A 26090-nucleotide genomic window follows, 5' to 3' on the forward strand; every position below is an offset into this window, starting at 1 on the left:
CATGCTGCCTGCTATTTTGTCCCTCAGCTTTGCACCAGCCCTTGCTGAAGAAGGCATACTTCTCGGTGCATTTATGCTATGGCAGAAGAAGCCAGTGATGAGGGATTGCCAGGATACCTCAAGGGAGAACTGTTTTTCCTCGTAAGTGTCCAGGGGTGAGAGAGTGGCAGGTTAACCCAGTGTCCTGAGCCTCTTCCCTGCTGCTCCCTCAGCGGGGGGCACCTCTGCCCAGTCTCATACTACCCCAACCTTTCATTCACAGCAGCCACCCCCACCTTGGCCATTCCCCTCACATCATCAGCAACCAGTATAACTGACTCCAAAGCACTTATGAGTCTCTGGAATGTTCATTTGTCAGCCCTCACTAGAATTTTAAGTTTCACGAGGCCAAGGAGCCTGAGGTCCAAGGACAGTGAGTGAGCGGCACATAGTAGGTGGCCCATAAAATACTTGTTGAAAGAAACGAGTGAACAAATGAATGAGCTGCTCAGATGCCTTTGGAGAAAGAAACTGTTTTATGCACATCACTGCCAGGGCTGCAGGCTGGGAAAGAAGGCAGAGTGGGCGGGGAGGAAGAAGGAATGGTGGGAGAGGGTGGGGGAGCTCCTCTAATTCTGTGCGGTGGGGGTCACATAGGGTGGAGTCATGGGGTGCTACCCTCAGCCTGGGCTTCCTTCCAGGCCTGGCGCACCTCGATCTTCACCTTGAAAGGTTTGATCTGCAAGACGAGACTGGCATGGCCCTCCAGAGAGGGTAGCTTCCCATCATCCGGGATCTCCAGGTTGAACCTCTGCAGCAGCCGGGACATGAAGAGGAAGAGCTCCTGGCGGGCTAGCATCTCACCTACGCAGGAGCGGGGTCCTGCTCCAAAGGGCAAGTAGCTTAATGATGGCGAGATGAGTTGCGTCCCCGTGGGGTCCAAGAAGCGCTCTGCGGACACAAGGAGCCATCAGCCAGGGGCCAGGGTCAGTGTCAGTAGAGGAGTAGGGGGAGGACAAGGCCCTGCCTGGGGAGCCCCAGTCTGAGAAGGTGGACAGCCTTATTTGGGTGGAGGGGGGGGACGGCAATCTTAGGAGAGATAAATGCCCTGCTCTCAGGTAGCCCTTAATCACACAGAGAAGATGGAATATTCAGGAAGGATGAAAAGGTGTATTAAACATGAAAATGGCACCATCCCACAGGAGAGGGGCTGACTTCACAGGAGACATATGCCTATGGGCCTTCTCAGAAGAGGAGGCTGCAGTTGGTGGAAGGAGAGTGGGGAACCCAGCTGTGAAGAATCTGGGTAAGTGTAGGGTAGGCTAGGGGTGTCAACAGGTCCATGTAGTGGGAGTCAGGAGTCTTCTAGCAGGAAGCTTGGCAGAAGGGAAGCAATGCTGGAGAGGTGGGCACAGAGGGGGCTGTGTGGCTGGCAGGGCAGGACAGAACAGGGACTCACCGGGCATGAACAGGTCGGGATGCTGCCACTCCTTCTCATTGTGATGCAGTGCCCACAGGTTGACCACAACGTCTGTGCCTTTGTCAATGGTAAGGTCGCCAATGCTGCTCCAGAGAGGGAGAGGAAAAGAGGGTCTGGAGTATCGTTCTTCCCCACCTTCTCTGCCCCAAGTCTCCGTGGTCACTACCCTGGGGAAAAGAGTCCTTTGCTCCCTCATGCCCGCTCCCTCATGCCCACTCCCTCATGCCCACTCCTGCATCTTCTCCTCAGCTTCTGCCAGATTGAATATGAATCCAGCCCTCTCTTCCTGAGTAGCACTTAGGATCAACACTTGTGGGTCTGTTAGGGCCTGTGGGTGTGCATATTGAGCTGGTGCGTGTGTGCATGAGTGCGTGTGTGTGTGTGTTGCGGCTTTTGGATTGGGTAGGAGCACGTGTCTCCCAGGCAGCGGGCAGCTTCTGAGGGAGGTCAGGTCGATGGGTCAGTGGGTGTCAGTGGGTAGGAGACACACTGGTCAGTAGGTCGTGGGTACGATGATCGGTTGTCAGTGGTTGACTGTAGGTTGACCAGCCAGCTGGAAGGGTCAGATGCTGGGGGAGGGACCAGGAGGGCTGGGTGTTCCTGGGAGGGAAGGCACACCTGGAGTCAATGACAGCCTTGTGGGGGATCAGCGTAGGGGCCACAGGCCGGATTCGGAGCACTTCTCTGATGGTCGCCTCCAGCAGGACAAGGCGGTTCCGGTCACTGATGGTTGGGGTGCGATTGAAACCTATAATCTGGTCAATGTCATCCTGGATCCTCTTCTTCAACTGGGGGCCAGAACAGGGTGGATGTTACCAGGATGTATCAGCCCAGGAGGAGCAAGGGCTTAGAAGAACCTACTGTCACACCCAGAAGGGCAAGACCCTTCCCAGAGGTGGCTCTACAACCCTGGCTTTGCTTGCAGAAGATGGGGCAGCTCCACCCAAAGGACAGAGCCAACCACTGTTTGGGTAAAGGGTCCAGCCCAATCATCCTGCACAGAACTCCCGAGGTATGGACTCTCCCTTTCCCTGGAGCAGAGGTGAGTGTGCCTGGGGTCAGGAGTGCTTGGGAAGGCTCGGGTAGAGAGAAACTCACCGAAGGATGGTGTAGCAAGTAGGCCACGATCCACTTTATCACAGACGTGGTGGTCTCCACACCAGCCCCGAAGATGTCCCCTATAGTAGCGAGCATGTGTCTATTTGAAAGCAGCTTTGAATCCTGGTCTGGGCCAGCATTGTTATTGTCTGCATTCACCTTGGCTTGGATCAGTATGTGCAGCAAGTTAGTGATGGAATCACTGCTGAAGTTCTCCTGGTTGGGTGAGATTGGGAGACGATGAAGAGAAAGGAGCCCCATCTGCAACCCCTGCCATACTCTCACCCAGACTGTAGACACAAAGGCTTCTCCCACTTGGAAATGAGGGAGTGGAGTGAGGCTAGTCAGGACCCATGAACTGGTGGAAGTGGAAAAAACACTGGGCCCTCTTTAAATTTGCAGGGTGGATGGGTCCCTTCAGGGTCCTCTGCAGTTCCTCACTTCTCTACTCCTATTTATTTATTTTTATATTTATTATTAAGTCAGGATTATTGAGCACCAACTCTATGGCAGGCTCGCGGCTAGGTGCTGGAGCTCCTACACTGTCCAAAATGGACCCTACCCTGCTCTCCTGCCACTTTCCACCTGACTCGTCATCTCTTCTGCTCCATCACCTACCTGACATTTTTCAAGGATTTCATTCAGCAATTCATTTCGCGTTTGAACACAACCCTTCATCTTTTCCATGGCTTTGCTGGGGAAAATCTGCAAAGTGGAAATGTTAGATTCTCCCTGGCCATCCCTGGTGAGTTCCCACTCTAACCTCAACCTTCAGCCAGAATGGAAAGCAGGACAGGGACCCAGAATGGGACCATCGGTGACAACCAGGACAATTCCAAACAAGGGAGAAAGGAGTCACCTCCCCTCCCCCTTCAATCAAACGTCTAGCACTGACGGAGACTTCATTCAGGTAACACAGACTTGCGGAGAAGGCAATGGCTCCCCACTCCAGTACTCTTGCCTGGAGAATCTCAGGGACGGGGGAGCCTGGTAGCTGCGGTCTATGGGGTCACAGAGTTGGACACAACTGAAGTGACTTAGCATAGCATAGCATAGCATAACATAACACAGACTTGAGTCTCATGGCATGATTAAGTTCCTTAACTTTTTGAAGCCTGTATTTTCATCTGCATGGGGATAATAAACCCACTTCCAAAGGGAATGCATGATTAATGCATGTGGAGCTTTGGGACTGGCACATGGCATTTCCCAGGTGCTCAGCGGGTAAAGACTCTGCCTGCAATGCAGGAGACGTGGGTTCAATCCCTAGGTTGGGAAGGTGCCCTGTAGAAGGAAATGGCAACCCATTCCAGTATTCTTGCTTTGGAAATCCCATGGACAGAGGAGTCGGGTGGGTAACAGTTGTGGGGTCTCAAGAGTCAGACACGACTGAGTGAGTAAACAACAACACCAACAACGTTATCATGAGTATTAAAATGCATAATTTAAAAGCTAAACCTATTTCTGTAGAGAAGCAGCAAGATTTTGAAGAGTCAGAGGAGGTAGAGGTCACTGTAATTGAGGTCGTCAGAAAAAAAATGAGGTCTGGAGTGAACCGTAAGAGGAAAGAACTGGGGATACGATCAGGGTCTGCTGAGGTCTGCCCATAGGACCTGGCCCCATCCTCACCTTCAGCACAGGGAATATGTCTAACAGAACTTCCTTGCTCAGAACCTCCAGGATGCCATCATTGACATTTTGTATGGCCTTCAGGGCAGGATCCTCATTCTTGAAGGAGAAGTTGAAGCAGATAAAGCTGATTATGTTGGTCACCGCCAGAGAGAGAGGCTCGGACAGATCTATGGCCTCTCCATGCTGGGTGGCCAGGAAATCACAGAGCACATTGGCTTCCTGATTAACTGGGGAGAGAGAGGGGTGTGAGGGCGGGAGTTGAGTCATCCCTTCACCGCCACCTCGACCAGTTCCATCTGAATCGAAGAGAGCAGATGTCCAGCAGATGGCAGTGGTAGCCAAGAAAATGTGGAATGGAGGTACCAGAACCCTCTCCCTCCCCAACCCTCTGCAGGCTCCTTCAGCCCAGGGCCAGCCAGGCACTCACTGATCTTCTCTAACTTCAGGTTGCCATCCTTGAACAGGGCAAAGGCATTCAGTGCCAGCTTCCGATGCAGCTGCCAGTGGGCACCATGGTCGGCAAAGGCAATGCCCTTTTGGTTGTCTGACAGGATGTCTAGAGTGGCCTTTGGAAAGCAGAAAAGGACATAGGACTCAGACACCATCCACCTGCCCTCCCCGAGGGCAATGAGGCTGGTAGCTGTTGCGCAGCCTCCTTATAGAGCTCCCTGCTTCACTCCACCCTGACTGCAAGGCCTTGGCAGAACAGAACCTATGGCCTGATACTCCCAGTTCCAACAGAGAGACAGAGTAAGGCAAAAGAAGGAACCCTGAATTAGATTGTTCAGATCAATGACAGGGTGAGGCAGCTGTGATGGGATGGACTCTCTAAACTTGTAGGAGCAGAGATTGAGGACACACCAGGCCCCTACCCTTCCCTGGGTCCTCTGGGGATGGGGGCAGCTAAAGGCACAGCAGCTGAGCCCCCTTTAGATCTCCCTTCCATTGCTAGCCATGTGCCCAATACAGGCCCACATCGGGAGAGGCACATGTCTTATCCACCCAGCCTAGACATGGGCCAAGCTGCTTCTGCCCAGAAGACCCCCAAAACTATACAGGTTCCCCCAGACCTTCTGTCCTCTATCCCCATATCTGCAGGCCCCATCAGACTAGCCGCCTCCTTCTTCTTTGCCCTGGAGAGAAGAAGCCCAGCAGAGATGGGAGAGGGTAGTTGGCCCAAGAACCAGGCCGACTGGCCCAAGCAAAGAAGAGTCAAGCCTTGGTCTGATCAAAGATGAGCAGCCAGGGGGCATTGCCCAGGACATTCAGGGGAGTCCCCTCAGCCAGATGCTGTACTGGAGGCTGGCAGTGTTCCTGGTTGACTAGCTCCTACTCCCTTCTGCCCCCAGGAACAAACAGAAAGCTCGACAGGTTGAATCTTCAGCGTCCTCCCCAAAAGTGCTTGCATAGGTCAATTCCCCAGGGCTGGAGCAGCTCGAGGAAGCCCCAGGGAAATAGTGATCCCAGCCCTCCAAGAATCAGGGTACTTCCCCCTCACAACTTTTTGCGGAGGACAGGAATCACTAACCCGTTTTCCATGTGAACAGTGTTGATCAAGGCTAGTTATTGAGAACTTCCAGCACTGGGCTAAATGCTTTACAGGTACTCTTTCAGTGAATCATGAGAGCTCAGATTTCAGGCTCAGAGAGCTAGACTCTTGGGCTTTCCAAGTGGCTTAGATGATAAAGAACTTTTACACAATGGGTGAGACCTGGGTTCGATTCCCGGGTCAGGAGGCTACCCCAGAGTAGGAAATGGCAACCCACTCTAGTATGCTTGCCTGGAGAAATCTGTGGAGAGAGGAGTGTTGTGGGCTAGTCCATGGGGTTGCAAGGAGTCGGTCAAGACTCAGCAGCTCACACTTTCACTTTTTCAGCTGGGAGAGATAATGTTGTAAGGGCTCCCTGACCCCCTCAAACCACCACTCCCACCCTGTCCCACCTCCAGAAACAGCCAGAAAATAAAGTCTTCCTTTAATTCTTCCTGCCTAGCTTAGAAGCTGGGTGAAGTCTGAGGGGTCGCTCCCCACCCACAGCCCCACCAGGTTGTTATTGGAAGAATCACAGGTTGCTGGAACTAGAAGGGGCATTGCAGGCATGGCCTTGGCTGAAGAGCTCAACGTGCCCAGGGGCTGGTGAGGGGAGGGGTCAGAGGCATTACTTACCACTTTGGGACGCCCAGAGAATTCCTTGCCCTTCTTGAGAAGCACCTCCCTGGCCAACTGGTGGTGTCCAATCATCACAGTAGTCTTGGAACCCAAACGAAAGGAATAGATGGGGCCATATTTTTCCTGCAGCTTGAAGAAGTTCTTGTGTTGCTGGCCACGTCTGGGGAGGAACGGCAGGCTGCCTACCAGGGGCAGGGATGGGAGGCTCCTGGGGTACTTGGCACCAGAGTGCTTGGTCTTGGGCCAAAATAAATAGGCGAGGGTGAGCAGAAAGACAGCCAGGAGCAGCCACATTGTGTCTGGGTGGCAGCAGTCAGGACAAAGAGCTGTGGAGTGGCTTCAGCCACCTTAGGGTGCAAGAAGGCCTTTTTAAGGGCTCCCCTGACCTTCTCCTTGACTTTATGTTAATGCTCACCTTGTGGAAGTTTATCCTGCAGCACAGCCAGGAGTCCTCTTCCAGAATGGGGAAGGGAGAGGAGGCTTCTTTCAAGAGCTGGCTCCACACCAGGGCAAACCCCTAGGGGAGGGGCTAGGTAAGGGCACAGATAGCTAGTCCCTGTCCCTTGCTCACTGTCCATCAACGTCTCCAGAGTGGGCAGAAGCAAATGATATCTGGATCAGGAATCATGGCTCGGGACTCTCTGTATTACGAAATCACAATCAACAGACAGCTATCCAATTTTATCAGCTGAGCAAAGTGAGGCTTCCCAGGGTAAGGCTTGAATAAAGTCACACAGATAGTGATGCATTGAATGCAGTTCTCTTCATTCCATGTTTGCTGCTTTTGCCTGGGGGAGTGAAACCCTTGTGTTGAGATCAGGGGCCCTATTGTCAGACGGGTTTAGCCTCAAATTCTAGCTTAACCCCTTTCTTGCTATATGACTTAAAAAGGTTTAGTATGTTAAAGTATACATAGCATGAAATTTGCCATTTTGAGTGTACAATTCAGTAGCATTGAATATACTTCACAGTGTTGTACAGCCATCACCACTGTCTACTTCCAAAACTGTTTTCTTAACCCCAAACATAAAGTATATCCACGAAGCAATAACTCCCCCTTCGCCTCCCCCCAGGCCCTGGTAAACTCTAATCTGTCTCTGTGAATATGCCTATTTCACTTAAGTGGAATCATATAACATTTGGTCTTTTGTGACTGGCTTGTTTCACTAGGCGTAATGTTTTCAAGGTTCATCTACTTTGTAGCATACGTCAGAACTTCATTCATTTCCTAAATATTTGTTTATTTGGTTGTGCTGGGAGTTGGCTGCAGTACTCAAGATCTTTAGTCTTCATTGCAGCATGCGGGTTTTAGTTCCCTGGCCAGGGATTGAACCTGAGCCCCCTGCATTAGAGGTGTAGAATCTTAGCCACCGGACCACAAGGGAAGGCCCCTCCACTCCTTCTTATGACTGAACAATCTTCTAGTAAGCGGGTATGCCACCTTTCGTTTGTTCATCCTCAGTTGATGGACACTTAGGTTGTTTCCACTTTCGGCTACTGTGAATAATGCTGCTATGGACAGGGGTGTACATGTCCACAGCATGTACATAGTATCTATTTGGGTCCCTGTTTTCAATTTTGGGGGTGGTAAATACGTGGAAGTGGAATCGCTGGGTCATATAGTAACTCTATGGTTACTTAACCTGTTTTACGGAAAAGGAAATGGCACCCCACTCCGGTATTCTTGCCTGGAAAATCCCATGGGCGGAGGAGCTTGGTAGGCTGCAGTCCACGCTAAAGATCGGACAGGACTGAGCGACTTCACTTTCACTTTCCACTTTCATGCACTGGAGAAGGAAATGGCAACCCACTCCAGTGTTCTTGCCTGGAGAATCCCAGGGACGGGGGAGCCTGGTGGGCTGCCGTCTCTGGGCTCGCACAGAGTCGGACATGACTGAAGTGACTTAGCAGCAACCTGTTTTAAAATTCAGTTTCCTCTCTATAATGGGAATAACAGTGGAATATACTTCTTGTTTTTTAAAGTTTAATGTTCATTTATTCATTTATTAATCAATTAATTAACTATTGGCTTCCAAGACCTTAACTTTTCAAAAGCCCTTTGTTCCCAACGTTAGTGTGGACGATGCTCTTGCAGGATGCCTTTCCTTTTGGGTCTTAGACAGGTAATGGAACGGGTGGTCTGGGGATTGGGTTCGGAAAGGGAAGAGGGTGGGAGCTTACTTATCGCACTACTGCTTTGGGTGGAGGGAGCCTTTTAGAAAATGTCTCGCAGTTATAGCAGGCCAGCTCCCTTACAGAATTTTCCAGGCTTTTCTTCCTGCTTTCTAGTTGCTCCTTACTCCCCTGGCCACCGGGTTCTTAACCCCCATGTATCCCTGAGCTCTTGCTGGATTATCTGTTCTGATTTTCCATGAGACACCGTAAAACCATTGCCAAAGCCTTAGTGAGGAAACAGTTGAGGGGTGAGGCCGGGAAGGGGAGAGGCGGAGCAGGATTCCTGATCAAAACCCCTTTTATTCCTTCTCCATTTTGATTGGGTTAGTGAGCAGAGATTTCTTCACAGTTCTCTGCTTCTGAAGAGATTCTGAGTTGGGGTGGGGGGCCTTCTTTTAAAGGGAAGGGCTCCTTTTAGAGACTTTCTCCTTTTAAGCCTGTGGTCAGGGCTGTGGGTCCGAGGGACGTCCTGAATGTTTCAGAGGGGTGGGGGTGGGACTGACCACACTCTGGTCTTCCTGATGGATTTTTCCAAGCCAGCAGACCCCCGTGGCAGAGACTTGAGTACTTTGTGAGCTGCCGTTTGAAGTAGGGGCACTTGAGTTATAGCCGGTAACCTAGTGTGGAATGAGAAAACAGTAGCGACCAACTGCGGTCTTCTGAGAACACAGCTGTTGCCAACTATTTGTTCCAGGGCTTCTGAGATCAGGCCACCCCCGCCCCCTCTTTGGTCTGAGAGGCAAGTCTGTATTGGAATGTGTAGCTGTAATCAGCAGCGGCTGTAAGCGGGGGTGGGGACAGACACACACCCTTCTGCTGCCTGTTCCTGGATGAGAAAAAGCCACAGATGTGATCAAACCAGAGTCTTACAAAAGAAATATATATGCTTCTAGGGACTGCTGTTTAACCTCATGCTTAGAACAGGACTAGAGTGTCCCTTGGGTGGCCTGAAATTCTTCTAAAAGTAAGCTTTTCTGAAAAGCTCCACATGTTCTATTACTGCTTTTGTTACTGTTCAGAGTTCCTTTGATGCAGAGACAGGCAGAGAGAGTGGGGACCCTATTGGAGCACTTCCTCTGTCCCTCAGGAAGGGCTGTCCTTTTGACTTGTGGGCAGAGTAAGCCCTGGCGAGGATTTTGAGCAGTGTTGGAAATAGGAAGCATCTCATGCTATGTCAGCAGGTGGGGAATGCTGCTGCTGCTGCTGCTGCTAAGTCGCTTTAGTTGTGTCCGACTCTGTGCGACCCGAGATGGCAGCCTACCAGGCTCCTCTGCCCATGGGATTTTCCAGGCAAGAGCACTGAAGTGGGGTAACATTGCCTTCTCCGAGATATATATATATATACATACACACACACACGCGCGCACATATATGCTTTCATATACTATTTCCCTCTTAATACACATTACACACCTATCTTACGTGGATTGTGATTCTGTTTCTCTGGTAGTTGTGCTGAGGCTTACAGAGGTAAGCCACTTGTCCAAGGTTGATCAGCTAGCTAGGGAAACTAGCTAGGTCATTAACGTTTGTTTGTTTTTGGCTTTTTTTGTTTGGTTGGTTGATTGGTTTGTTTTGTTTTAAAATTTTCAAACCCAGGCATTTTGATTCCAAAGCCTGGTGTTTTCCTTGCTATCTACCGGTGTCTATGAAAGTGGAGTTGGATTAATGCATTGCTCCCGCCGGGGCATGTTTTCTGAAGTTTATTTCTAGGTGGCCCAGGTACCAAATGAGACGCGTGTCTCTGAGTACCCTTTTGCTCTTTACTCTGTGGAAGATTCTCATGCACATCGCATCTACTGAATAATGCCACTGCACTTAATGAATGTGGATCTGGCACAGAGGATAAATAAAGCACCGTGCTTCTTCCTAGAAATCACACTCTAGTGCAGTAGTTCTCAAATGCATAAAAATCACCTAGGAGTGGGGTGATTAGAATATAGATTCAGTAGGTGTGGGGCCAGGGCCCAGGAATCTTCATTTCTATTAAGTTCCCCAGGTGGTTCAGACCTGGTAATATCTGGCCACACTTGGAGAGATTCCGCCTCAACTTGGCCCACACCCCTCACCCCCTTCCCTGCACTTTAGTAACTTTGGTATAATTATAAGACAGTGTGCTAAGCCTGAAACAGAGGACCCCCAGGGACTAGGACAGCAAAGGCTGGGAAAGCATCAGGCTTGGGGAGCAGGATGGGCATGGAAGGCTTTCCTAAGAAGGTGATACTTGATCTGAGTCTCGAAGGATGAGTAGGAGTTTACCAGACATATGAGCCAGGGAAGGAGCATTCCAGACAGATTAGGTTGGGAGTGTTGTTTTTGTTTTCTCCTGCAGATGAGAAACGACACTGTCATCGATGAGTCTTGGTATTAGGTATTCCTGAGATAAGACAAGGACCTTGCTTCAGCAAGTACTGGTGTCCTTTATGACACAGAGAAGGAAGGAAAGCATGAGGGGCCTCAATCCAATAATGAGTGTGGCATGAATTCAGTGTCTATAAAGGGCAGCTAGGCCTTGTTGTTGTTTAGTTGCTAAGTTTTATCCTGCACCTCTGACTCTTGCAGCCCTAATGGACTGTAGCCCACTAGGCTCCTCTATCCATGGGATTTCCCAGGTGAGAATACTGGAGTGGGTAGCCATTCCCTTCTGCAAGGGATCTTCCCAACCCAGGGATTGAACCCATGTCTCCTGCATGGCAAGTGGATTCCTTACCACTGAGCCCCAGGGAAGCCTTAGGCTGTTTTAGTTCTTCCAGTTAAGGACAGCTAAGACAACCCCCTGGAAGCTACAGGGTTGACTAGAGAACAGTGTTTGTGCTTATTGGGGCTGAAGTTCTGAAGAGAATCACCTGCTGTACTTTTGGGCTGTGGCACCACATGGCACATTTTAGGTATAACATGTAGTTGAGCATGCCATCCCTTCCTTATCTGGCAAGATCAGAAAATGAGTTTTCTGGTTAAGAGGGAATCTATCCTGTATACCTAGCAGATGGATTACTGATTTTCAAAGAACAAGATTACAACAGAATGTTCTTGGTCTGCGATTTGAATGAATTCTATTTCATGTTTAATTCAGAAGGTATTGATTTTATAATGCTGGAAGTTCTTGTGACCAACATCTCTATCTGAAAAGTATTGAGCACCTGTTCTACTCACAGCATGTTGTGGATACCAAGGGGTAGAAACTTTATCCCCGTGCTCACAGGTAGGGGGCGTAGAGCGAGCTCACGGATGGTGGAGCTTTACGCAGGTGGCGGCACGTGACATTAGGAGCGGAGCGGCACGGTTCACGGGTGGAAAGGTGGCTTTTGCAGGTGGTCCTTTCCACAGTCCAGTGGTCTCGGTTGTTGCACAGCAGGTGTGTGGAAGGACCAGTGCGAGTTCTAATTGCTGGAATGCAGCCTGGATCCATCAAGACGATAATTTATATTCTGCATCTCGAATGTTGCCTTTCTCTCGGAAAATTATCCCCTGAGATGTCCTCACTGAGGAAGTGTGATGATCCCTGGTACTGAAATAAGTCGTCCCCAGCGACGCTGTGGTGGGTCTGGGGCCCTTTCAGGCAGTGTGCCCTTCCCAGGTTGGAATGTATGGGGTAGAGGCACAGGGGGCTATTTACTTTTTTTTTTTTTTTTAATTTATTTGTTTATTAGCCACACTGGGTCTTCGTTGCTGCGCGGGCTTTCTCCAGTGGGGCTGAGCAGGGGCTACTCTTCGTTGTGGTGCGTGGCTTTCTAGAGCACATGCTCAGTAGCTGTGGTGCAGGGACTTAGCTGCCCCGCATCTTGTGAGATCTTCCTGGAACAGGGGTCAAACCCATGTCTTCTGCACTGGCAGGTGGATTCTTAACCACTAGACCACCTGGGAAGTTTTGTGTTAGGCCCTTGCATGGCCTAATGCTGAATACGACAGAGTAGCCAGAGTGCTGAACCCTAGTTACTCCCTGGACACAGTCAGAAATCTTCGGGACTCCCTAGGACAACACTGAAAGTGCTGTGAGGGAGCCGCAAGTGGGGAGGGCATGCCCAGGGAGAGGGCTGAGGGAATTTGCTATCTTCTAATTTAACCCCTACGCTGCCGGACATGATATTTCGATTATTTCATCGTGACAGCCACCCATGAGGTAGGAGTTCTTATCTCCTTTCTCATATGAGGCAACTGAAACTACGAAGTTAACTCTTGGAGATCACAGAGCTCCAGTGCGGCGGCGGCAACTCTGGAGGCAGACGTCCTCAGTGTCATCCCGCTCTTGCATGCCATAGGAGGAGCACATTTGCTCCTATTTGCTGCAGCAAATCTCCTGTCAGCCCGCCTCCCCGCGGCCCTGTTCCTCGTCTGGGATTGAGTTCCCGGCCACCATTACCCTCCTGTGTGGGCTTTTTATCATTGATACCAGGTTTAGGTATAGTAAAGCGAGACCCTGCTGGAAGTGAACTGGCTTTATATAATGCAGCAGACACCAGGGTAGCACTTGTTTGTACTACCAGAGGTGGAAGCTAAAATTCGTACTGGAACCGATTTGTACAAATCTGTGACTACTACGAGCGGGAGCTCCATAAACACCTCACTTCCCTCCTGTCACCTAACAGAAAGGGTGACTCTCATCCAAGCCTTTCAGGTGACTTTTTTAAACACCTGCTCCCCACCCCTCCGCCAACCGTCTCTTTTGCAAGAAGCTGTTTTTTTAGAGAAATCGTTGTTTTTTTTTTTTTTTTTTAAATCACATTCCTATTATCAAAGCAAAGAGAAACCAGCAGACTGGACAGTTACTCAGTGGAAAAGAAGACTGTATCTGCTGATTTTGAAACTTTTATCCAGAAAGGGGCCAAAGAAAACATTCATTTCCTCCATAATATCCCATGAGTTTGATCCACCCCCGCCCACCATTTTTCCCTGAAGAGGTAAATTTTAGTCTAGGAAAAGAGAAATATGGGGCTACTTGGGGGGAATAAAAACCAAACTGTGCTATAAAATTGCTTCCCCTGCCCTGACTCCCTAACACCTGGATGACAGTTCCTCTTGGCGCTATTCTTGATTCTGTTTGTTGATTTGTAGCAACAGGGAGTTGAAACGCCCTGCAAATTTGACCTGGTTTAGCCATTTCTGCGCTTGCTCTGTAGCCATTGCTCCTCTGGGAAGGGCTTAACTGGACTTAAACCTGGACTTAACCTCAGGAGAAGCATCTGTTGCCAAAAATGGAGATTCAGTCCGAAGTCAATTGCTTGACCTATCTTGTTCTTTTAACTGAAAGAGATAGGAGGGGCAGTGGCAGAAAATACACACTCAGGAGAGAGGGAGACAGGCTTTGAAGACCGGCAGCTGGAGTGTGGCACAGTGACTTCTTTTCTTGCAAGTGGTGAATTGTTTGCTGGGACTGAGTTGCACAGAAGCTGTTGGTTCCCTCAGGCATTGCCATTGCGTCAGGGATTCAGAATATTCTTTATTGTTTGGTCTCTTGGTTAACACACATGTTCTCAGGAAATTCTACTGAACTGTGACCCATGGTCTCAGTCTTGGTTTCAATTATTGCATGGTGTATTCTGTGGTTTCTTCAAGGGTTTGGAAATTCTTGGGTTACCCCCCAGGCAGTGGTGTAAATACCTATGACCTCCTACTCCTTGGGGTGTGGTTCTGGAGTGTGGTGAGGAAGCCTTGGATAGGCTGGGATGGGCTGCCCACAAAAATAGAACGTGCAATCATTTCCCTGCCTTGGGAGTAAGATTCCAGGTGGATGGCCAGGCCCAGATTGTGCTGGGTTACTGTAAGCCCAGAGAGCCGTGGATTGGTCTCCAGTCGTCATGTGAAATTATGTTGCCACAGCCCTGGCCTAACCCTTGGAGGATCCCTTCACGTGGCTGCTTGTACAGCGTAGCTAAGAGGCGTGGGGAACACGGGGGAGGAACAGCCTGTGGGGTTACTTCATCGTCAAGTCACCAGGATGAGTACTTCCTGAAGGTTTTTGTGTGTCTAATCCTTTGCTGGGTAGGTGCACTTGTGAGATTGACTTCATCCTTCTCTTAGGGAATTTACAGAGTGGTTGGGGAGCCCAAAGGACAATCAGGTGACAAAGAGTGGATGCAACACGATTCTGCACTGAGTTGTGTGGTTCAGTTTGGCTGGAATGGTGGTTCTAAACTAAGGGCAATTTGTCCCCTCCCCAGGGGACTTTTACCAGTGTTTGGACATTGTTGATTGTCGCAACAAGTAGCCAGGGGTGGAGTGGGGTGTTGATACTGGCATCTAGTGGATAGTGGCCAGGGATGCTGCTGAACATCCTATAATGCACACGAGGGTCACCGCAGCAAAGAATTCAGTTCAGTTCAGTTCAGTTGCTCAGTTGTGTCCGACTCTTTGCGACCCCATGAGCTGCAGCACACCAGGCCTCCCTGTCTAACACCAACTCCTGGAGCTCACCCAAACTCATGTCCATTGTGTTGGTGATGCCATCCAACCATCTCATCCTCTGTCGTCCCCGAATTATCTGACTTCAAATGTCAGTACAGTTGTCCCTCAGTATTCACGAGAGTTTGGTTCCACAAGCCCGGCAGATAACCAAAATCTGAGGCTGCTCAAGGCTGCCATGTAAAATAACTGTATGCACTTAGCTTTCAGCATACGTAGGTTCTGCATCTGTGGATTCGGCTTGTCTGGGATCCATCCTGCGGGTACCAAGGGTGATGAGCCAAGGTGGAGACAGGATGGGTGGAAAACTCCTGCTGCTTGGTGCGTGGCACTCTGCTCAGGAGGCAGTCACAAGCCACAGGCCTCAGGGCGGGCGAACGGAGATGTTTTAATAAAGAGGAAGGAAATAGGAACACATGTGTACCTGTGGCGGATTCATTTTGATATTTGGCAAAACTAATACAATTATGTAAAGTTTAAAAATAAAATAAAATTAGAAAAAAAAAAAAAGAGGAAGGAAATAGGGGTACTTTTTCCTGCTGCTTTCTAAGCAATATGCATTATCTGCCCACAAGTTTAGAACCTTAACATCTTGGTTGCCCCAATCAGCAGGAACTATGCCTTCTCAAGGACAGGTTTAGAGTTCACTTTTTATAGCCAGTAGATAAGATCAAACTGTTTTGGAACTGATACTTTATCTCTGAAAAATCTGAACAACCACCCCCAGAAGGGTAGAATCTCAGAATTGCCCAAATATCAATAACTTTATACAGCTTAAAGAACAGTTGTTGTTTAGTCACTCAGTCATGTCCAACTGTTGTGACCCCACTAACTATAACCCACCAGTCTCCTCTGTCCATGTGATTTTCCAGGCAAGAATACTGGTATGGGTTGCCATTTCCTTCTCCAGAAGATCTTCCCACCCCCAGGATGGAACCTGCATCTCCTGCTTGACAGGCAGATTCTTTACCATTAAGCCTCCTGGGGAGCCCTAAAGAACCATTAGGCTACAGTTATTTTAATAACAATCCATATCTCAAGCTGGATGCCTATTGCTGTGGCCCTTGTTGTTGTTGTTCATCGCTCAGTTGTATCTGCTGCTATGTGAATCCGTGGACTGCAGCACGCCAGGCTTCCCTGTCCTTCACCCTCTCCTGGAGTTTGCCCAGACTCATGTTCATTGAGTTGGTGATGCCATGCAACCATCTCATCTTCTGTTGTCCCCTTCTTCTCCTGTTTTCTATCTTTCCCAGCATCAGTGTCTTTTCCATTGAGTCGGCTCTTCGCATCATGTGGCCAAAGTATTGGAGCTTCAGCTTCAGCGTCAGTCCTTCCAATGAATATTCAGGATTGATTTCCTTAGGATTGACTGGGTGGATCTCTTTGCAGTCCAAGGGATTCTCGAATCTCCTCCAGCATCACAGTTTTGGAAGGCATCAATTCTTTGGCACTCAGCTTTTTAATTGTCCAGCTCTCATATCCATACATGACTACTGGAAAAACCATAGCTTTGACCATATGGACCTTTGTAAGCAAAGTAATCTCTCTGCTTTTTAATACGCTGTCCAGGTTTGTCATTGCTTTTCTTCCAAGGAGCAAGCGTCTTTTAATTTCATGGCTGCAGGCACCATCCACAGTGATTTTGGAGCTCAAGAAAATAAAATCTGTCACTGTTTCCATTGTCTCCCCATCTGTTTGTCCTGAAGGAATGGGACTGGATGCCATGATCTTGGTTTTTTGAATGTTGAGTTTTAAGCCAGCTTTTTCACTCTCCTCTTTCACCTTCATCAAGAGACTCTTTAGTTCCTCTTCACTTTTCTGCCATTTGGGTGGTGTCATCTGTATATCTGAGGTTGTTGATATTTCTCCCAGCACTCTTGGTTCCAGCTTGTGCTTCATCCGGGAGGGCATTTCACATGATGTACTCTACTTAGAAGTTAAATAAGCAGGGTGACAATATTCAACTTTGATGTACTCCTTTCCCAATTTTGAACCAGTCCATTGTTCCATGTCCAGTTCTAATTATTACTTCTTGACTGCATCATAATCTATCTTTGATAACAGAAAAGGGGGATGCTAAATTCCCCTTCTTCTAAATCATCTGGTGTCTCTTTTAATCTTTAGATGTCAGGTCTTAAAATTCAGAAAGTTCTTTAAGGTTATTCAATCTTTTGAAGAAAGCCTCTGGATTCTGAAGATTTTAAGAAGTCTTGTATCTGTTCGCTCAGGGGTAACATTTTTAATGTAACCCTTTGTTGAGGTAGAAGCCAGTGGTTTCCTTGAACTTTCTACTGGCAATAAATCTCTGGTACTGGTCTCTAGTGGAGGAGGGCACGGTAACCTACTCCAGTATTCTTGCCTGGAGAATCCCATGGACAGAGAGCTGCAGGCTACAGTCCATAAGGTGGCAGAGAGTCAGAAGTGACTGAGTGACTGAGCACTGGTCTTTAGACAGTCAGGCACACAAGACAAGTCCCATTAATATTTCTTTTGCCCCCAACAAAAGCTTGGTGCAGTGGGGTGGAACTACTGAGGAAAAAACGAGGTTACATTTAGAATTTTGCTTAAAGTGAAGAAGGGCTCTGAGACCCCACGTGTCCTTCACTGTCCAGTGAAACCGTAGTGAATCTTTCTCAAAGTACATCAGCAACAAGTTAACATGTACCTTCAATATTTCATATCCCCTTGAAAACTGCACCTCTTTTTGGGCAAAGTGATTATTTGATTTGATCAAGACATGTTCAAGGTAAAGCAAAGACTTGATGAGCTAGGGCGCAGTCATGGAAAGAATACTGAACCGAAAGTCAGGAGATCCGAGTTTTGACAGTCTCAATTCTGTCATCTGCAGCCTTAGGCTAGGTGTCAGTTCCTCCTTTGTAAGATAAGGGTGGTAGCACTTCTCATCCCTTGTCGGGTGCTGGCTGGCAGGCTCAAAGGTGAGGCTGACTGTTCAAGAAATTTGAAAAGCTTTTGAGTCCTGTAAAAATGTGTATTATATAAACTGACTAGGTATGTGTGTGTTGTGTATATAACCATCATTGCTTCAAATTATGACTCTGAGGCTTTGTCACATTATTGGGGGGGGGGTGGGGGGAAGGGATGAATTCTGTTGATTGGACTGTATTTGAGGCACAAAATGAACCTGAATATTATAGGAAGATTTTCAGCAATAAGAACTGAAACAGAAGCTTTTTTTTTAACCTAACAGTTTAATAATTACAACGTTCCTCAAAGGCAAAGTCCATGTCTTATCTGTCATTTTTGTGCCTGTCAGCATCCAGCATGAAAGTTTAGGATAACTGCTAATTATTCAGGGTTTTTTCCACTAAAATTCAGGCTTTAGATCTAGAAAACTTGTTCTAGGTATGTGATCACTCTGAATCTCGGTTTTCTGGTTTCCCGTAAAAAGAGAGGAATATGTAACTTGGATAAAAACGCCCAGCCAGAGGCTTGATAAACACAGGCACTGGGCAGAACTTGGTTCTCTGTCTCATTTCCTGAGTGTTGTGGCTGGAGGTTTTCCTGACTGGCTAGAGATCTTCTCCTCAGTCAGAGAAGAGGGACCCTCCTCTTTGTCTAGGTACCTGTTTTGTGTGGCACTTGTAAGATGTAGCTGGAGCCTCGGTCTAGAGAGTTCAGATGTCTGCCATTCATATTTGGGCCTCTGAGCAGGTCTTAGCCTCAGAGTGAGAGGATGAATGGGGTATTACTGAGCTTGAGAGCAGGAGGAGCTCATGGGATGCCCACAGGGGCTAGGCAGTGACATGCTTGAGTCAAGCAGATGCGGTTTTTGGACAGTAGGGATTTTTGGACAGTAGGGGTTTTGGGGAGGCCGAGGTGGAGCTCGAGGCCATGTACATCTGTAACCCTATCTAATATGGCCCCGGGATTTTCAGAAGCTGGAAATCAGAATTTCTGTATGAATCCTTTTCATTTTAAGATGTTGACAGTTAATATTTTTTTTTATTGTAAAACAAAGGTACCACGTGGACGTAGAACTCAGTAGTGGGCCCTTTGTGGCCCATGGGTGAGCAGTTTGCAATCCCTGCTTTCAAACAGGAGGGGCAGATACAGCTAATACAGAACGCAGGGACTTGCCCTCCTGACCAGCTGTGGAGACACTATAGTAGAACTGCCTTCCTGCTCTCTGAGTCCCGCCTGCTTTGTCACATGCTGCCTGCTATTTTGTCCCTCAGCTTTGCACCAGCCCTTGCTGAAGAAGGCATACTTCTCGGTGCATTTATGCTATGGCAGAAGAAGCCAGTGATGAGGGATTGCCAGGATACCTCAAGGGAGAACTGTTTTTCCTCGTAAGTGTCCAGGGGTGAGAGAGTGGCAGGTTAACCCAGTGTCCTGAGCCTCTTCCCTGCTGCTCCCTCAGCGGGGGGCACCTCTGCCCAGTCTCATACTACCCCAACCTTTCATTCACAGCAGCCACCCCCACCTTGGCCATTCCCCTCACATCATCAGCAACCAGTATAACTGACTCCAAAGCACTTATGAGTCTCTGGAATGTTCATTTGTCAGCCCTCACTAGAATTTTAAGTTTCACGAGGCCAAGGAGCCTGAGGTCCAAGGACAGTGAGTGAGCGGCACATAGTAGGTGGCCCATAAAATACTTGTTGAAAGAAACGAGTGAACAAATGAATGAGCTGCTCAGATGCCTTTGGAGAAAGAAACTGTTTTATGCACATCACTGCCAGGGCTGCAGGCTGGGAAAGAAGGCAGAGTGGGCGGGGAGGAAGAAGGAATGGTGGGAGAGGGTGGGGGAGCTCCTCTAATTCTGTGCGGTGGGGGTCACATAGGGTGGAGTCATGGGGTGCTACCCTCAGCCTGGGCTTCCTTCCAGGCCTGGCGCACCTCGATCTTCACCTTGAAAGGTTTGATCTGCAAGACGAGACTGGCATGGCCCTCCAGAGAGGGTAGCTTCCCATCATCCGGGATCTCCAGGTTGAACCTCTGCAGCAGCCGGGACATGAAGAGGAAGAGCTCCTGGCGGGCTAGCATCTCACCTACGCAGGAGCGGGGTCCTGCTCCAAAGGGCAAGTAGCTTAATGATGGCGAGATGAGTTGCGTCCCCGTGGGGTCCAAGAAGCGCTCTGCGGACACAAGGAGCCATCAGCCAGGGGCCAGGGTCAGTGTCAGTAGAGGAGTAGGGGGAGGACAAGGCCCTGCCTGGGGAGCCCCAGTCTGAGAAGGTGGACAGCCTTATTTGGGTGGAGGGGGGGGACGGCAATCTTAGGAGAGATAAATGCCCTGCTCTCAGGTAGCCCTTAATCACACAGAGAAGATGGAATATTCAGGAAGGATGAAAAGGTGTATTAAACATGAAAATGGCACCATCCCACAGGAGAGGGGCTGACTTCACAGGAGACATATGCCTATGGGCCTTCTCAGAAGAGGAGGCTGCAGTTGGTGGAAGGAGAGTGGGGAACCCAGCTGTGAAGAATCTGGGTAAGTGTAGGGTAGGCTAGGGGTGTCAACAGGTCCATGTAGTGGGAGTCAGGAGTCTTCTAGCAGGAAGCTTGGCAGAAGGGAAGCAATGCTGGAGAGGTGGGCACAGAGGGGGCTGTGTGGCTGGCAGGGCAGGACAGAACAGGGACTCACCGGGCATGAACAGGTCGGGATGCTGCCACTCCTTCTCATTGTGATGCAGTGCCCACAGGTTGACCACAACGTCTGTGCCTTTGTCAATGGTAAGGTCGCCAATGCTGCTCCAGAGAGGGAGAGGAAAAGAGGGTCTGGAGTATCGTTCTTCCCCACCTTCTCTGCCCCAAGTCTCCGTGGTCACTACCCTGGGGAAAAGAGTCCTTTGCTCCCTCATGCCCGCTCCCTCATGCCCACTCCCTCATGCCCACTCCTGCATCTTCTCCTCAGCTTCTGCCAGATTGAATATGAATCCAGCCCTCTCTTCCTGAGTAGCACTTAGGATCAACACTTGTGGGTCTGTTAGGGCCTGTGGGTGTGCATATTGAGCTGGTGCGTGTGTGCATGAGTGCGTGTGTGTGTGTGTTGCGGCTTTTGGATTGGGTAGGAGCACGTGTCTCCCAGGCAGCGGGCAGCTTCTGAGGGAGGTCAGGTCGATGGGTCAGTGGGTGTCAGTGGGTAGGAGACACACTGGTCAGTAGGTCGTGGGTACGATGATCGGTTGTCAGTGGTTGACTGTAGGTTGACCAGCCAGCTGGAAGGGTCAGATGCTGGGGGAGGGACCAGGAGGGCTGGGTGTTCCTGGGAGGGAAGGCACACCTGGAGTCAATGACAGCCTTGTGGGGGATCAGCGTAGGGGCCACAGGCCGGATTCGGAGCACTTCTCTGATGGTCGCCTCCAGCAGGACAAGGCGGTTCCGGTCACTGATGGTTGGGGTGCGATTGAAACCTATAATCTGGTCAATGTCATCCTGGATCCTCTTCTTCAACTGGGGGCCAGAACAGGGTGGATGTTACCAGGATGTATCAGCCCAGGAGGAGCAAGGGCTTAGAAGAACCTACTGTCACACCCAGAAGGGCAAGACCCTTCCCAGAGGTGGCTCTACAACCCTGGCTTTGCTTGCAGAAGATGGGGCAGCTCCACCCAAAGGACAGAGCCAACCACTGTTTGGGTAAAGGGTCCAGCCCAATCATCCTGCACAGAACTCCCGAGGTATGGACTCTCCCTTTCCCTGGAGCAGAGGTGAGTGTGCCTGGGGTCAGGAGTGCTTGGGAAGGCTCGGGTAGAGAGAAACTCACCGAAGGATGGTGTAGCAAGTAGGCCACGATCCACTTTATCACAGACGTGGTGGTCTCCACACCAGCCCCGAAGATGTCCCCTATAGTAGCGAGCATGTGTCTATTTGAAAGCAGCTTTGAATCCTGGTCTGGGCCAGCATTGTTATTGTCTGCATTCACCTTGGCTTGGATCAGTATGTGCAGCAAGTTAGTGATGGAATCACTGCTGAAGTTCTCCTGGTTGGGTGAGATTGGGAGACGATGAAGAGAAAGGAGCCCCATCTGCAACCCCTGCCATACTCTCACCCAGACTGTAGACACAAAGGCTTCTCCCACTTGGAAATGAGGGAGTGGAGTGAGGCTAGTCAGGACCCATGAACTGGTGGAAGTGGAAAAAACACTGGGCCCTCTTTAAATTTGCAGGGTGGATGGGTCCCTTCAGGGTCCTCTGCAGTTCCTCACTTCTCTACTCCTATTTATTTATTTTTATATTTATTATTAAGTCAGGATTATTGAGCACCAACTCTATGGCAGGCTCGCGGCTAGGTGCTGGAGCTCCTACACTGTCCAAAATGGACCCTACCCTGCTCTCCTGCCACTTTCCACCTGACTCGTCATCTCTTCTGCTCCATCACCTACCTGACATTTTTCAAGGATTTCATTCAGCAATTCATTTCGCATTTGAACACAACCCTTCATCTTTTCCATGGCTTTGCTGGGGAAAATCTGCAAAGTGGAAATGTTAGATTCTCCCTGGCCATCCCTGGTGAGTTCCCACTCTAACCTCAACCTTCAGCCAGAATGGAAAGCAGGACAGGGACCCAGAATGGGGCCATCGGTGACAACCAGGACAATTCCAAACAAGGGAGAAAGGAGTCACCTCCCCTCCCCCTTCAATCAAACGTCTAGCACTGACGGAGACTTCATTCAGGTAACACAGACTTGCGGAGAAGGCAATGGCTCCCCACTCCAGTACTCTTGCCTGGAGAATCTCAGGGACGGGGGAGCCTGGTAGCTGCGGTCTATGGGGTCACAGAGTTGGACACAACTGAAGTGACTTAGCATAGCATAGCATAGCATAACATAACACAGACTTGAGTCTCATGGCATGATTAAGTTCCTTAACTTTTTGAAGCCTGTATTTTCATCTGCATGGGGATAATAAACCCACTTCCAAAGGGAATGCATGATTAATGCATGTGGAGCTTTGGGACTGGCACATGGCATTTCCCAGGTGCTCAGCGGGTAAAGACTCTGCCTGCAATGCAGGAGACGTGGGTTCAATCCCTAGGTTGGGAAGTTGCCCTGTAGAAGGAAATGGCAACCCATTCCAGTATTCTTGCTTTGGAAATCCCATGGACAGAGGAGTCGGGTGGGTAACAGTTGTGGGGTCTCAAGAGTCAGACACGACTGAGTGAGTAAACAACAACACCAACAACGTTATCATGAGTATTAAAATGCATAATTTAAAAGCTAAACCTATTTCTGTAGAGAAGCAGCAAGATTTTGAAGAGTCAGAGGAGGTAGAGGTCACTGTAATTGAGGTCGTCAGAAAAAAATGAGGTCTGGAGTGAACCGTAAGAGGAAAGAACTGGGGATACGATCAGGGTCTGCTGAGGTCTGCCCATAGGACCTGGCCCCATCCTCACCTTCAGCACAGGGAATATGTCTAACAGAACTTCCTTGCTCAGAACCTCCAGGATGCCATCATTGACATTTTGTATGGCCTTCAGGGCAGGATCCTCATTCTTGAAGGAGAAGTTGAAGCAGATAAAGCTGATTATGTTGGTCACCGCCAGAGAGAGAGGCTCGGACAGATCTATGGCCTCTCCATGCTGGGTGGCCAGGAAATCACAGAGCACATTGGCTTCCTGATTAACTGGGGAGAGAGAGGGGTGTGAGGGCGGGAGTTGAGTCATCCCTTCACCGCCACCTCGACCAGTTCCATCTGAATCGAAGAGAGCAGATGTCCAGCAGATGGCAGTGGTAGCCAAGAAAATGTGGAATGGAGGTACCAGAACCCTCTCCCTCCCCAACCCTCTGCAGGCTCCTTCAGCCCAGGGCCAGCCAGGCACTCACTGATCTTCTCTAACTTCAGGTTGCCATCCTTGAACAGGGCAAAGGCATTCAGTGCCAGCTTCCGATGCAGCTGCCAGTGGGCACCATGGTCGGCAAAGGCAATGCCCTTTTGGTTGTCTGACAGGATGTCTAGAGTGGCCTTTGGAAAGCAGAAAAGGACATAGGACTCAGACACCATCCACCTGCCCTCCCCGAGGGCAATGAGGCTGGTAGCTGTTGCGCAGCCTCCTTATAGAGCTCCCTGCTTCACTCCACCCTGACTGCAAGGCCTTGGCAGAACAGAACCTATGGCCTGATACTCCCAGTTCCAACAGAGAGACAGAGTAAGGCAAAAGAAGGAACCCTGAATTAGATTGTTCAGATCAATGACAGGGTGAGGCAGCTGTGATGGGATGGACTCTCTAAACTTGTAGGAGCAGAGATTGAGGACACACCAGGCCCCTACCCTTCCCTGGGTCCTCTGGGGATGGGGGCAGCTAAAGGCACAGCAGCTGAGCCCCCTTTAGATCTCCCTTCCATTGCTAGCCATGTGCCCAATACAGGCCCACATCGGGAGAGGCACATGTCTTATCCACCCAGCCTAGACATGGGCCAAGCTGCTTCTGCCCAGAAGACCCCCAAAACTATACAGGTTCCCCCAGACCTTCTGTCCTCTATCCCCATATCTGCAGGCCCCATCAGACTAGCCGCCTCCTTCTTCTTTGCCCTGGAGAGAAGAAGCCCAGCAGAGATGGGAGAGGGTAGTTGGCCCAAGAACCAGGCCGACTGGCCCAAGCAAAGAAGAGTCAAGCCTTGGTCTGATCAAAGATGAGCAGCCAGGGGGCATTGCCCAGGACATTCAGGGGAGTCCCCTCAGCCAGATGCTGTACTGGAGGCTGGCAGTGTTCCTGGTTGACTAGCTCCTACTCCCTTCTGCCCCCAGGAACAAACAGAAAGCTCGACAGGTTGAATCTTCAGCGTCCTCCCCAAAAGTGCTTGCATAGGTCAATTCCCCAGGGCTGGAGCAGCTCGAGGAAGCCCCAGGGAAATAGTGATCCCAGCCCTCCAAGAATCAGGGTACTTCCCCCTCACAACTTTTTGCGGAGGACAGGAATCACTAACCCGTTTTCCATGTGAACAGTGTTGATCAAGGCTAGTTATTGAGAACTTCCAGCACTGGGCTAAATGCTTTACAGGTACTCTTTCAGTGAATCATGAGAGCTCAGATTTCAGGCTCAGAGAGCTAGACTCTTGGGCTTTCCAAGTGGCTTAGATGATAAAGAACTTTTACACAATGGGTGAGACCTGGGTTCGATTCCCCGGTCAGGAGGATACCCCAGAGTAGGAAATGGTAACCCACTCTAGTATGCTTGCCTGGAGAAATCTGTGGAGAGAGGAGTGTTGTGGGCTAGTCCATGGGGTCACAAAGAGTTGGTCAAGACTCAACAGCTCACACTTTCACTTTTTCAGCTGGGAGAGATGATGTTGTAAGGGCTCCCTGACCCCCTCAAACCACCACTCCCACCCTGTCCCACCTCCAGAAACAGCCAGAAAATAAAGTCTTCCTTTAATTCTTCCTGCCTAGCTTAGAAGCTGGGTGAAGTCTGAGGGGTCGCTCCCCACCCACAGCCCCACCAGTCTGTTACTGGAAGAATCACAGGATTCTTCTGGAACTAGAAGGGGCATTGCAGGCATGGCCTTGGCTGAAGAGCTCAACGTGCCCAGGGGCTGGTGAGGGGAGGGGTCAGAGGCATTACTTACCACTTTGGGACGCCCAGAGAATTCCTTGCCCTTCTTGAGAAGCACCTCCCTGGCCAACTGGTGGTGTCCAATCATCACAGTAGTCTTGGAACCCAAACGAAAGGAATAGATGGGGCCATATTTTTCCTGCAGCTTGAAGAAGTTCTTGTGCTGCTGGCCACGTCTGGGGAGGAACGGCAGGCTGCCCACCAGGGGCAGGGATGGGAGGCTCCTGGGGTACTTGGCACCAGAGTGCTTGGTCTTGGGCCAAAATAAATAGGCGAGGGTGAGCAGAAAGACAGCCAGGAGCAGCCACATTGTGTCTGGGTGGCAGCAGTCAGGACAAAGAGCTGTGGAGTGGCTTCAGCCACCTTAGGGTGCAAGAAGGCCTTTTTAAGGGCTCCCCTGACCTTCTCCTTGACTTTATGTTAATGCTCGCCTTGTGGAAGTTTATCTTGGAGCACAGCCAGAAGTCCTCTCCCAGAATGGGGAGGGGAGAGGAGAGGAGGCTTCTTTCAAGAGCTGGCTCCACACCAGGGCAAACCCCTAGGGGAGGGGCTAGGTAAGGGCACAGACAGCTAGTTCCTGTCTCTTGCTCACTGTCCATCAACGTCTCCAGAGTGGGCAGAAGCAAATGATATCTGGATCAGGAATCAC

The 26090-nt window shown here is 49.8% G+C and overlaps 2 protein-coding genes across 4 annotated transcripts; both read right to left on the reverse strand.

Moving 5' to 3' along the window:
- Window positions 1–496: 496 nt before the first annotated feature.
- On the reverse strand, window positions 497–6867 carry LOC147344248 (steroid 17-alpha-hydroxylase/17,20 lyase). 2 transcript variants are annotated; one of them, XM_086377506.1, is made up of 8 exons: window positions 6354–6867; window positions 4617–4755; window positions 4187–4416; window positions 3176–3262; window positions 2558–2773; window positions 2078–2247; window positions 1439–1542; window positions 497–930 (listed from the first exon to the last, which is right to left on the reverse strand). In XM_086377506.1, the coding sequence occupies exons 1-8, from the start codon at window positions 6648–6650 to the stop codon at window positions 644–646; spliced, it is 1530 nt and encodes a 509-aa protein (XP_086233632.1). In that variant the 5' UTR covers window positions 6651–6867; the 3' UTR covers window positions 497–643. The 2 variants fall into 2 exon arrangements, with proteins under 2 accessions (XP_086233632.1, XP_086233633.1); XM_086377507.1 differs by lacking the exon at window positions 3176–3262 and having other exon boundaries at window positions 6354–6787.
- A 12728-nt stretch (window positions 6868–19595) lies between these two features.
- Window positions 19596–25802, reverse strand: LOC147344249 (steroid 17-alpha-hydroxylase/17,20 lyase-like). Of its 2 annotated transcripts, XM_086377508.1 has the most exons (8): window positions 25455–25802; window positions 23715–23853; window positions 23285–23514; window positions 22275–22361; window positions 21657–21872; window positions 21177–21346; window positions 20538–20641; window positions 19596–20029 (listed from the first exon to the last, which is right to left on the reverse strand). In XM_086377508.1, the coding sequence occupies exons 1-8, from the start codon at window positions 25749–25751 to the stop codon at window positions 19743–19745; spliced, it is 1530 nt and encodes a 509-aa protein (XP_086233634.1). In that variant the 5' UTR covers window positions 25752–25802; the 3' UTR covers window positions 19596–19742. The 2 variants fall into 2 exon arrangements, with proteins under 2 accessions (XP_086233634.1, XP_086233635.1); XM_086377509.1 differs by lacking the exon at window positions 22275–22361.
- Between the last annotated feature and the right edge of the window lie 288 nt (window positions 25803–26090).

Source organism: Bos grunniens, chromosome 26, assembly GCF_055505025.1.
Source record: "Bos grunniens cultivar Pamir isolate PY7600 chromosome 26, Bosgru_T2T1.0, whole genome shotgun sequence".
Taxonomy (NCBI): domain Eukaryota; kingdom Metazoa; phylum Chordata; class Mammalia; order Artiodactyla; family Bovidae; genus Bos; species Bos grunniens.